We start from the raw sequence: 12,897 nt of genomic DNA, 5'->3' as shown, positions 1-12,897 counted from the left end.
TAAAACTAGAAACATGCTTAAGTTTCAACATTCCCATCTCCCCAAGGGGCTTCACATATCTTTAACCACTATATTGCAATTGCTACTTGTCCTTTCCAGCCTCTCTATCAAGATCTCTTGCCATGTTGCCCACTTATTTTTCTTTCTAGTTTTAAATATTTCAATTTAAATATATTTTATAATTGATGTCATTGTCAGGTTTTCCCTTTTAAGGCAAGTGAGATATAAATATAAAGCTTTAAGAGCAAAATCCACAAAAAAAAACCTCATTTTTTAAATAGTTATTATTCAAGATTTAGAATCCACATATTCAAGAATTGATATTCTTCCCTAGAATTCACTTTTTGTTAAAAGGTGAAATGTCCATTCAAAAAACTGACAAATAATGTGCAATACAAACTTCGACTGTGTTTACTTATTATGAATAGCAATGTGAAATTGAAAATCATTATCACTTCTTCTCACAGTTGGTATTTACCATAAGAAACAATTCATTGAATATCAACTCCAAGGCAAATCATGAATCATATTATTCATTATGGAAGTCTAAAGTACTTGCAAAAGAAAAACGAAAAGACAAAACAAATCTATTTTGAATTCTAAACTTATGATTTTTTATTATACTAACGGGGAGACAGAGCTTTGCCCCTATATTTGGGGGCATTCACGCCCTTCCCAAGGGCTAAACTGGAGAGAGATCAATAATTTTTTATATTAAATTCACTTGAAGATTCGAACTTGGGACTTCTAAGCCCGTATGACCAAAGACCCTAAGCCCTTGCCAATGGAGTCACCCTTGGGGGCTTGTGAACCCTATTTTTCTTTACTTTTATCATTATATCCCACATAAAATTTAGATCGATTTCGATCTCAAACAAAAGTAAAGTAAAATCAATATTCATAATACACTTCTTAGATTATATGCCCAAAATAATTCTACTAAAGCTAACGATAGTAAGCCATATGTCTGGAAGACATGAAAGGAGACGAACCAAAAGGAGAAATGTTCTTTTGAGTGTTGGATGGAGGGTGAATTGGCTGCTTCTTCTTCTTCTCAAGTTTGGTTTCAGCACGCAACCAAGTCTCAACCACAGAAAGCAAATTGGCACAAATTTTCAACTCATCAACTTCAGATAACTTCTCTGACTTTCTTAGCTCACCATCTTGAATATATGCCAGATGAGTTGCCCATGTCTCCAGTCCATCAAATATGTGAGTTGCATAAACAATTGTAGCTCCCCTCTGTCACAAAAAACAGCCAGTTCATCAATTACTCTCATAGCCAGTTCAAGGGTAATGATCGTTTTTGTTTTTGTTTCTTTGAGAAGAAACTGAATTTTGTAGATGATTGAAGTTTCAATGAGGGGAGGTGAAATGCACTCCCAACCCAGAAGAACTTACGAAGAGTTGGAAGGAGAGTGTGATTACAAAAAGGGCTATTCATAATAATTTTGAGAGTTCAGTATTCTTTTTCCACAATGACATCAGAAATTATGACGGTGGAGGTGGATTTTTGAACCTTCAACCTCTAGGGTATTAAAAGCCTTAACCAGGTTGGTGGGGCATCATCAATATCATGATGAGTCATACCATCATCTCAATTTCCAACTCAGAATGAAATTCTGGATGTGAAAGATGACTAGAGAGCAGAATTACATCTTCCATTCTGGATGATATTGCCATTTAACACAATTCATGGCGAATAATTTGGCACACATATTAAGTACTTATAGTTTTGAAAAGAATTCAATACCTGGTCACACTCTTCCTTCAAGAAGTCCAGAAGGTCCATCCTCGTGACGACATCAAGGTCAACTGTGACCTCATCTAATAAGAGAACCTGCAAAGCAAAATTATTAACTGAAAATTAGCAGACAATGAAGCTGTTGCAAATTTCCACAAACGTGAGAACAGGAGTCAGCCCAATATGGAAATGCTCTATGGGAACTTTTAAAACAATTGGTCCAGAAATTGGACATAGTGAAAGAATGGGCTCCATTATCAGGGTACACTTAATAGCCCTACAGTCCACAGTAAGCGACAAGTAAATATTTAATACCTTAAAAGGATGCAACAGGCCCATGCAGATTTGCACCCGACGACGTTGCCCATCGGATACCTTATGCATTCGCCACTGGAGATCAATATCAAGGAGGTCAATCAACCTCTCTCTCCTTTCAGGATCCGTTCCTTCAACTATCAACATAAATAAGGGGTAGTAATTTGTACAGGTTTGCAACCAATAGAAAGAAAAAAATGTATACATCTTATTAAATTGAACCAAGTATGTGAAAATTTAATTCCAGAATGCAAGAGAACTAAAGCATTAATAGGATAGTTAGAGCAAGGATGGAATTCAGGAAGAGGGAAACTACAGGCTAAAGAAATCAGAATTTAGGGCTATAAGAGAGGGACAGTAGTTGGATAAAACCAAATTCATAAAGAAGATGAAAAAATTGCACACATGAGATGGAAACAAAACCAAGTCAGACCAATCAAGCAAAACTGCACGGCTGGAACTTATATACCGTTGAGGAAAAGTATTGCAAAATGGCAAAAAGGCCACAAAAACACCAGAGAAGAGGAGCAAAAGCTGCTGAGAACTTAGGTTGGGATGGTTATACGAAGCTAGAATCAAAAGCTGAAAAAACATGTTGAGAAAGAGAACATCAATGGCAACAGGTACAAAACAGATCAAACAGTGGTGTTATGAATGTACGTACCCAAAGACCCTCGAGGAGATCAAATTAGGAGGGAAAGGATTTCCAGCAATGGTGAAACTGGGTGGACAGGATTAAAATCACAGTGCCTTTGGCAGAGTAGCGTTAGAAAGAAGGTTTAGCGTGAAGAAGGGAGCAGAGGCATATGGATGAGTCAAAACATTCGTGATGGGATGGAAATCGAAGCTTAAATGCCCATATTAGAAGTCCTGAGGTGGGCCAAGTAGTGGCTCTTTCTGAACAATCAAACTATCAAAGAAATCAGAAATGGTCATTATACGTGATCCATTTACACTATATATCTATGTTTGTTATCGCTTGAAATTTTTTTTCATAGATGTCGTCCAAATTTGCTAGCAAATTGGAAAGAACCATGACCAAAAGAAAAAAAACCAAACAAATAAAAGAAAAAAAATTCTCAACCAATTTCACTAATAAAAGAGATGTAACCTTGGTCCTAAGTTTTGTCCGCAGGCAATTCCACCATTAGAAAAGCAACCAAGATGAGACACAATATCATACAATGTCCTCAATTTGCAAAAGAATTAAAGAAGACACGGCCAAGAAGTAAGAATGAAAGAAACAAACTCTTGACTATCAGATTTTTATTTGGAGATGGGCCATATCCGTCTAGGAACTTATGTGTTGTGGAGAGACCATGTTAGCATTCATAATGTTAAGCTCATTGGAACTTGGAAATGCCATCAGTTGTAGATCTTAATATGACGGCAGAGTCCGACCTATGAACCTGACTTTCATAAGTTTGAGAAGTTATTGGTTGGGTTACTTGATGGTCGTGAGAATTGTGTTTCCAGTGAGAGTGGGGGGACTCAGAAACTCAATATGGTAATGTAGAAAAACTAACTTTAGCGAAAAAATGAAACAATACAAGGACACTCCAAAAAAAAAAGAAACCCACAAAAGGAGCCTATTAGAGAAAGGGAGAATAAGACCTAATGAACAATTATGAAAAGACTGTCACCGATAGCAAAGAGAACATAGAACCTAAAGAAGGACCCAACGTCGCTAAGACCCCTCTCAAGTCCTCTAAAGGAAGAATGTGGGGGTTCGATATGAGAGAATAGACTATGAACGATTAAGAAGTTTGGTTGATTGAACTATTGTGGTAAAAGGATATTTCTGTCCAATGCAGATTTCCTACTTTACACACATAACTTCAAGTAGCGTTAGAGATAAGCTTCTAGATACCATGCCTTTTTACATTCTCATTTCTTGCAAAAAGAAGGAACCTAAAAGAGTATACCAGCATTTTCGTTTCTTCACTTGAACATAATTCACACCCTCCGGAAAAGGAGGATTTCAGGAGGAGACTAAGAACAGGGTTGCTTAAGGGGAATATCTTTATTATATTAGTCATAACTACTGAGTTAGCTAGAAGGGGTTTTTCTAGGGTGAAGATTGTTGTAATAGAGTATTCCAAGTAGCTCAGCACTAGATGAGTAGGGGAAGGTTCTTAACCATCTTTTGTACTCTTTCCTTTATTAAGACAAATATCAATTTGCTTCCTCTCAGTATCCTTAGATACCCCTGACTAGAGGAAGAAAAAAAAAAAATCTACTCCCCACATGAATATAGGAAACATAATGAAAGGTCACAGTTAAAATACCCCAGGCAGCAAATATAATACAATTGAACACAGCCCACCTCCAAATATCATATGTTCAGCAGAAAAATCTCCCTGTAACGCAACCTCTCCCTGAGTTTTCAAAAAAGAAGGGTTACATTCAGCATTAGAAAGTTCATCCATGTTCTTGCAAGAGACAAATTGAGGGTAAACAGTTACTGTTTAGGCTTAAGAAACAGAAAAATAATCAATGGTAACATGTTATAGCATAACCAATGCTAAATGTTCTGAGAGCTCAGAGCTCAAACCAGATGAATGTCTAAGAAAACTATATTGAGTTGGTAATCTACCGCCACTGAAGTAGAGGTGAGGGTTACACCATGGACCACTGAGAATTCTAAAACAATCAAATTATAGGAAATCAACTGAAATTTGTGAAGTGAAATGCAGGATTGTGTCTTTATAATGTGCCAAAGACATTGGATGCTACATTTGAGACAGTCGGAGCAACATTGTGTCCATACTTCTCGAAAGATACTTGTTTCATATCTCGACATGGACAACGCTATCTATGCAATACAGCAGCTTAAAACTTAAACAAGAAGTGGAAGTAAAGTACTCACCGCAGAGCTAACGGTTTTACTCCAAGATCCTCCCAAGTAGGCCAAATCACCACTACATACAAGTTGAGTGTCATGAAAAGCTGAACCATTTAGAACACGGACAACATCTCTTCCTCCAACCATATGTTTGCCGGCCAAAATTTTCAGCAAAGTCGTCTTCCCTGCACAAAAGTGGATAACATGTATCAAATCATAAAGATCTGCCATGGGGACCAATACTTTTTCTGTAATATTTGGAATCTGCCTGCCCCGAGAGCATGGAAGTAGCCATAAATTTTATATGATTTTCTTAATCTAAGAGAAGCTGAGAGGGGGAACCTCCTTCGCTCCGCCCTTGGACCAGCAGCAATAAACAGAAGAATTTGGTTAACATGGAGCAGTACGAGTACAATAAATGGAAGGCTAAAAATCGAATTTGGTGACAAAGAAAAGACACCAGAGACTAGAATAAAACCTCAAAACATTACAAATACGACCTCACAAAAAGGCTCTCACAGTCTGATAACCATCCAAAATAATTACGCACGGTAGACTTCCTATGATAAATTACAGAAACAACACGAATTCATTAGCATTTTAATGGGTTACTAACTGCACTTCATTCAATTCCACAAATAGGGGCTGGAAAAATTAAAATGATTTCGTACTTCACTTCCTCCTCGGATTCATATTTTAACCCAAAATTCTTACAGTGAACCAAACGAGAAAGAAAGTGGAGTACCAGATCCATTGGCGCCAACGAGAAGACATCGAGATCCAGAGCCAATCTGGAGATTGAACTCCACGAAAAGAGGAGAATCACATTCATAAGAAAATTGCATCCCTTGTACCTTGATGCCGGTGGAACTCTTCTCATCTACAACTTCACTACCATGATTTCTTCCGTTGTCCGCCATTTCTGCAGAGAAAAATTTAGGAAGATGAAGAATTGCCCAGAAAATTTAAAGACCCTTGTGAGGAATTAGCGTTTGGTGGGTGATTCTTCAAAAGTAGCGAACATGGTAGTTGGGAGATTGTAAAGGGAAGGCCAAATTGGTTGGGTGTGAAGTTGAGGCTAGGATTTGATGCGCCATTGAAAGTTGAAACTCAACGTGGCATATGTTGCGATCAAAGAAACTGGAATTTCATCACATTGAAAGTGTTAGATGTCTTCCAAGTTCGCGGGAAATTGTGCGCACCGTCTTCTTAATTACAAGACACCAAAGTTAAAGTTAGGGAAGAGACTTTTGTTTTATTATTATTTATTAGGAAAATTATTTCGGATAACAAAAACGGTTGAAAATATTAAAAAAAAAAATGTAAAATTCTAGAACTTATCAATTATACATATGGATTTTATGTTTGTCCATGTTTATAAGAATTTTTTAATGTCTATCATTAATATATTCTGAAATTTTGTTATATTTTGTAAATGTTTTTGTTCAGTTTTCTATATTTGAAGACAAACCATTATTATTAATTAATTAATTAATTATTGATTTTATATTATTTTATTTATTGTTGTGGAGGCCGCCACAAAGTTACCATGATTAGCTTTATGGAAGTGTTTGTAGTTCTAATTTGGAATGAGTTGAGTAGACTATAATTATCCTTTCAACTTTATAATATGTTAAGAAAATGGACAAGGAGGTATTTGGGATAAGAAGTGAAATAGTGAAGAGTAGAGATTTATGAAATCTAAAGAGTTAGTGAATTCATAGGGACCCATAGAGCAAAGAGTTGATAAAATATAAAATTGATGTTTTTTAGTTCTGGAACCTATCAACTTTTTGGGCTAAACAACGAATGAAGTTCACAATTCCTACTTCCCAACTTCTTGGGTCAAATACACCCTTAGGTTATTTTAACTTTAATTTTTTGCTACATAACACTATTTACAAGTTATATCACGTTTACCCCACTGAAAATGTAATAAATCAATGGTAATATGAAGGTGGGTCTCATTTAATTACTTTTGGTGTTGCTTACTTGTGTTCTACATTTGTACTGATACATGGGACTCATTTCCAAATTTGTAATAAACATGCAAATTGATTGATGAGCGGAGTGTGCTCAATCTAATTGCGTTTAAAAATTACGCTGTAACATTACCATTACCATGCATTACAAGAAATCTGGCTTTTTGAGACAAAAAATTCGCTGCTAAAAATAAAATTTTGTTGCAAAAAATTTTTAGCGACTAATTTAGATCGTCGCAAGTTATGGTCGCTAAAGGCCAGTCGTTGAATGTATTTTGCGACTTTTTGGAAGAAAACATTGCATCATGCGACGATATGAGGAAAAAGTCGCATTATGCAACGTTTACTACAACATGTGACGTTTACTAAACATATTTACAAAGTTTCTATGTTTGTTTTGCTCAATGTTGTATGTTCTTGATGTAATAATCGATGTTTTAGTTACGTTACAAATTTTAATAATATTTTAAAAAAATATATTGCAGTGCAACTTAATCATACTATATATTAAAATATATTTATAAAATTCACCATATCCACTATCAAAAAAAAAAAAAAAAAGTCCACAATTAGTGATCTTAAAAAAAAAAAAGTCCAAAATATAGTCATCACCAACAAGCTCCAATTTAGTCCTGCACGCATAATTAGATACATATCAAATTATTTTCAAATAAATTCACATATTTCAACATATCAAAAGTTAAATATCAAACTTAGACAAATTCATTGTTTACATATAAAATGATTAATCCATTTTATATTATGAATCGTAAGTCGGTCTAGAACATAATTATCACAAACTTAATTCACATAATTTCAAACCTAATTATCACAAAAAACTCATCATGTTATAACAAATATAAATTCTCAAACACTCCCCCCTCTCCCAATCACCTTTTTCGCACAACGACAAATATGAAATATCTGTCGAGTAAATCACATAATAACAAACATATAAACATCTTCCACAAGTAATAAATCGCATAATAACAAACATATAAACATCTTCCACAAATAAAAAAAAACACACCCCCTTTTGAGAATGTTTTTGGTTCACAATGTTAACCACTTGCTCAAAATTTCCTCTGTTTTAGAACCAATGTTTCTTTTTTTAAATATACAAATTTTGTCAGGTTATTGAAACTAGATTTGCGACCAAACTAAGCCATGGTTTTGGGAAGAACATGGAAAAAGCTTATCTCCAATTCATCTACGTCAATCTTTTCACAAAATTACATTCTCCATCTTCTCTATTAAAGGTCGATGCCTACATGAATTTGGTTAGTTCCACTCCTAAAGTAATCAACCCCTAAAGTAATAATTTTGTATATCAAAGCCTTTGAGATAAATTTGGACAAGAAACTCATAGAAATTCCACTCCATTGACTAGATTTAAGAAATAGAGAAGAAATTAAAGTCTGATTTTTTTTTTGTAGCGATTATGGTTATCGTTACGGTTACCATTATTATTATTATTCCAGAGAAAAAAATTATACATTTTGACCCCTTTACTATGACCATTACCATTTGAGTCTCAGAAATAATAGTAACGGTAATGATAATAATAAATTTGACAAAATTTATAATTTTAAGTAAACACGATAAAAAGCAATCCAATGATATTTGCGATTCAGGTTCATTATAATTGATCTATCAATGAATTTCTGTTGTGATTATACTAATTTTCATTACGGTTTGGTAAACGTGACCTTAGTTGTTAAAATAACTAACTCTCCCTTTCTCCAATATTTCCAATGACTCGATCTGTTAGTGGCAAACTTTGATGAACATCTCTCGCAGCTAACTCCAATGAAAGCCACCTTTGATGCTTAATTTCGACAACGACCACCTCCAGTGACTAGCTTTAGAAGGGGCCGATTGATTGAATTAAAAGTTAATGGGAGCGATTGTAACAAACCTAATAATTCATGGGTGATTTGTGCAATTTTCTCTAAAGTAAAAAAGTTTGTGTGTATATAAAAAAAATAGACATTCATAAAATTGAATTAGAGAATAAGATAATAAATAACCAAAGAACAACGATTTATATATCGTAATTCAATTCATATGATGTGATAAATTATTTTAGTACTGCAAGCTCCGTTTTTAAAAAACAAGTTTGATAAACCCTTCCTAACCTGCTATTGAATGATAACCTTCCATTTTGTTTGAATAATGTATATAAGTTACAATATTTTTTGCAATGATTTAGAAAATTAGTTGCTTTTGTACATCTTCATATTTGGAGTTTTATTCCTCGATCAATTAATATTTAGTCTAATCTTATATATTTTGTTCATTTTCAATAGAATTGGTACATCTCAAAATGAACGAATGAATAGAGAATAAGGTAACTTAAAATCTAGCACATATTCACAAAATTGGTATATCTCCAAAATGATCAAATGGGAGAATAACGTAATTTAAGGTCCGTTTAATAACGTTCTCGTTTCCTATTTCTTGTTTCTTGTTTTTTAAGAACAAGAAACAAAAATATGTTTAATAATTATTATTGTTTTCCGTTTCTTGAAAAAAAAAAAAATAGAAGCTTGTTTTATAATTTTTTTTTTTTTTTTGTAATAATATAATATAAAAAAGATATGTCACATTAAACATCAAAAAATAAATTATCAAAATTTTATACCATCTAATATAAATGTTGCCCAAATTTGATAACCATTTTTTGTTTCTCATTTCTCATATTTTTCGCTTAACCTTCTTTCTTATTTTAAAGTTTAAATATAATTTAATTATGCATATATATATAGTAGGATGCATTAAAATATAAAAAATAGTTATAAAACATTTAGATTATTAAATACACATAAGTTCCGATGTAAGAATAATAAGTATAATGTAATTGTTTTTATCATTCATATATTACTAAATTTTTTTATGCAATATTATTTTTCATTCAAGTCATTTTTCTTATGTTGACTCAATGCAACTTAATTATATTATTATGTAAATGTCTTGTTGTAAAATATTAAAGTAAACCTTAATATCTTAATAAACAAAATTGTAAAATTTTCACCAAATTTTCGATGTACTAAAAATAATAGTTTAAAATTTAAAATAATAGATAAACAGGCATATTTCATAATTTAAAATTTAAAATTCAAAATTCAAAAAATATTTAAATATACCTATTGAAAGTTTGAAATCTGAAAATTAAAATAATATTTACGACTATATTGGAAAATTTAAAATGCAAAATTAAAATAACACATACATATTAAAAAGAAAGAAAGAAAAAAAAATAACACCTAAGATTTGAACACAAAACATGAAGTAGGGGTGTAAATAGGTTGAATTGAGTTGGGTTGAAGATGTTTTTTTGGACCAATCCGAAAATTTGGGCTGGTTGTATTGGCAACCCAAAAGGTCCAAATAAAGTCTCCAACCCAACCCAATCAAACCCTTAAAATTCGGGTTAGGTTGGGTTGGGCTGTTGGGCTATGACTTTTTTTTTTTTTTTTTTTAGTTATAAATATGCACATTTATCTATTACACATGAATAATAATTAAAATCTCATATAATTTATACACGATCGCTTAGTACTTTATACACGACCGCTTAGTAAGTTATACACGATCGCTTAGTAATTTTAGCACAAATTTATCTAAACGATCGCTTAGTTATTTATTTGCTTAGTTAAATGTACAACACCAATTGTATTCTACAAATTTAACACAAATTTATCTAAACGAAAACTAAACGATTGCGTAACCTAGGTAAATGATCACTTAGTATTATCTAAACGATCTCTTAACAAAACCTAAGCGATTGCTAAGTATTAGCCAAACGATCGTTGTATAAATTAGTACACGATCGCGTAATGGATATCTAAATGATCGCTTAGTATTAGCTAAACGATCGCTTATTATTATCTAAACGATCGCTTAACAATACCTAAACAATCGTTTAGTATTATCTAAACGATCGAATAACAAAACCTAAGCAATCGCTTTATAAATTAGTACACAATCACATAATGGATATCTAAACGATCGCTAACAGTTAGCTAAACGATCGCTTAGTATTATCTAAACGATCACTTATTATTAGCCAAACGATCGCATAATGGATATCAAAACCACCTTGGAACAGTTAGTTAAACGATCGCTTAGTATTCTCTAAACGACCGCTTAACAAAACCTAAACGATTGCTTAGTATTAGTCCCGTATGCCGCATTTAAAAAAAAAATTAAATCGGTCAGAATGGGTCTGTTCAATAGACGCATTCTGACACAACACGCAAGCGTTAGAGTGAGTTAACCAAATTTGGCGTTTTTCCGCATTTTAGCATAAAAAATCCCACATTTTACCTTCATTCCATCGTTATCATCTTCTCATTTCACAAATTTCTCTTCCTTTATCGATTTTATCTTCTCCTTCACAGATTTCATCCTCCTTCACCGATTTCATCTTCTCCTTTATCGAAACCTTCATTTCATCTTCCCCTTCATCACCAAAGCCCTCATTTCATCTTCACCCAAAACAAAATTTCCTTCATTTCTTCCACATTCTTCATTTATTTTCAAATACCGATCATTTTCTACCTTCATTTGTTTCAGTATAGTATTTTATTTGGTAAGTTGATATATTTTTGTTATTTAACCTTGAATTAAGTTTTTGATAATTTTTACTGATTTTTTAATGTTTATTTTGTTTATAGTGGATATTATTCAAAGTTTTTTTTGCTAAGTTGGAATATTTGGTAAGGTGCAAAGTTTTTTTTTTTGGTAGTGTGCAATATTTTTCTTTTAATAAATTGATATATTTTTTTTTATAGTTGATATATATTTTTTATAGTGTGCAATATCTGTAAGTATGTTGATATATTTAATAAGTCGATTTATTCTCTGTTGTTGCTTTTCTGATTGGTATTTGGTTGATATTTAGATTTTTTAAATATTACATCATTGTCTCAAATTATTTATGTTTAAACATATAAAAAATCATTAATAAAAAAAATTAACGTTCTTAATGGTAAAAGAAATAAATCTAAAAATAAGTTGAAAGAAAATTTTAACAAATTCTAAAAATAGGCATTTAAATATGTTCTTGATGGAAAAAAAATAAATCTTTTTAAATGTAAAATTTATATTTAAATATTTTTTCATTTGGCCAAAATTTTAAAATTTATTAGTAGTTTTTAACGTAAAATTAAGAATATGTGGAGAAAAGAATAGTGATATTATTTTAAAAAAATATTACATAGTAAAAATAATGATTTTTTTTCATACTTTTAGTAAAAATAATCTAACACAAATTTTTAAAAATAAAAAATCATCCTTAATTCACGTTGAAAGAAAATTTTAACGGAATCTAGAAATAGGTATTTAAATATGTTTCTAATGGAAAAAATAAATCTTTTTAAATGTAAAAATTATATAAAAGTTATATTTAAATAGGATATTTAGAAAAAATAATGATATTACTTTATTTTGTGGAGAAAAGAAAAAAAACATATAAAAAAGTTAATAGTTAAGAGTTTAGAAACATATAAAAAAGTCATTAATAATGTAAAATTATTAATATGTTCCTAATGTCTATTATTTTAGTAAAAAAAAATATTACATAGTAAAAAAATATCCATAATTTTGTATAGACTTTTTTTTTTTTTTTTTTTTTTTTTTTTGTACAGCGTTTCTAATAAAACTCTACAATCAAGTTAGTTAAAAGATATGCACATAGTTATTTACCCATTATTTGGAATGATGTATTCATTATTGAATATTGAATGTTAATGTTATTGTTAGTAATATTGTGTTGTTGTAAATTTTCTGATGATTAAAAAACAAAGATTCATGTCAATATAAAAGAATACTTTTTGATGATTTATGGTCAAATGATGATGCACGTCTTAATATTTTGTTTGTTTATTAAAAAAAAATTCCTTTATTTGTACATATTAAAAAAAATAGTAATAACACATTAATATTGTTGGCCTCATATTTACAAATATTATGATAAATATCATATTGCATTTGTCAAACTATGATGG

General features: G+C 31.4%; 1 protein-coding gene across 1 annotated transcript; it reads right to left on the bottom strand.

The window, feature by feature from the left end:
* Window positions 1–590: 590 nt before the first annotated feature.
* LOC120087004 (ABC transporter I family member 19-like) lies at window positions 591–6,141 on the bottom strand. Its single transcript, XM_039043846.2, has 6 exons — window positions 5,650–6,141; window positions 4,929–5,089; window positions 4,386–4,437; window positions 2,060–2,196; window positions 1,754–1,840; window positions 591–1,242 (listed from the first exon to the last, which is right to left on the bottom strand). Exons 1-6 carry the CDS (start codon window positions 5,822–5,824, stop codon window positions 946–948), a joined length of 909 nt encoding a protein of 302 aa, XP_038899774.1. The 5' UTR covers window positions 5,825–6,141; the 3' UTR covers window positions 591–945.
* Between the last annotated feature and the right edge of the window lie 6,756 nt (window positions 6,142–12,897).

The sequence above is a fragment of the Benincasa hispida genome, chromosome 9, assembly GCF_027475165.1.
Source record: "Benincasa hispida cultivar pf3 chromosome 9, pf3_genome.v1.1, whole genome shotgun sequence".
Taxonomy (NCBI): domain Eukaryota; kingdom Viridiplantae; phylum Streptophyta; class Magnoliopsida; order Cucurbitales; family Cucurbitaceae; genus Benincasa; species Benincasa hispida.
This window is presented reverse-complemented; position numbering and strand designations above follow the sequence as displayed.

Bases quoted from the DNA above. Each gene is read 5' to 3' on its own strand.
- LOC120087004 (XM_039043846.2), bottom strand. From the start codon at position 5,824: ATGGCGGACAACGGAAGAAATCATGGTAGTGAAGTTGTAGATGAGAAG. The intron at 2,197-4,385 runs GTGGGCTGTGTT...TTATGTTGATAG, and splicing joins TGAACATATGATATTTGGAG to TTGAAGGAACGGATCCTGAA. The intron at 1,243-1,753 runs GTATTGAATTCT...TTTTTGTGACAG, and splicing joins TGAAGGAAGAGTGTGACCAG to AGGGGAGCTACAATTGTTTA.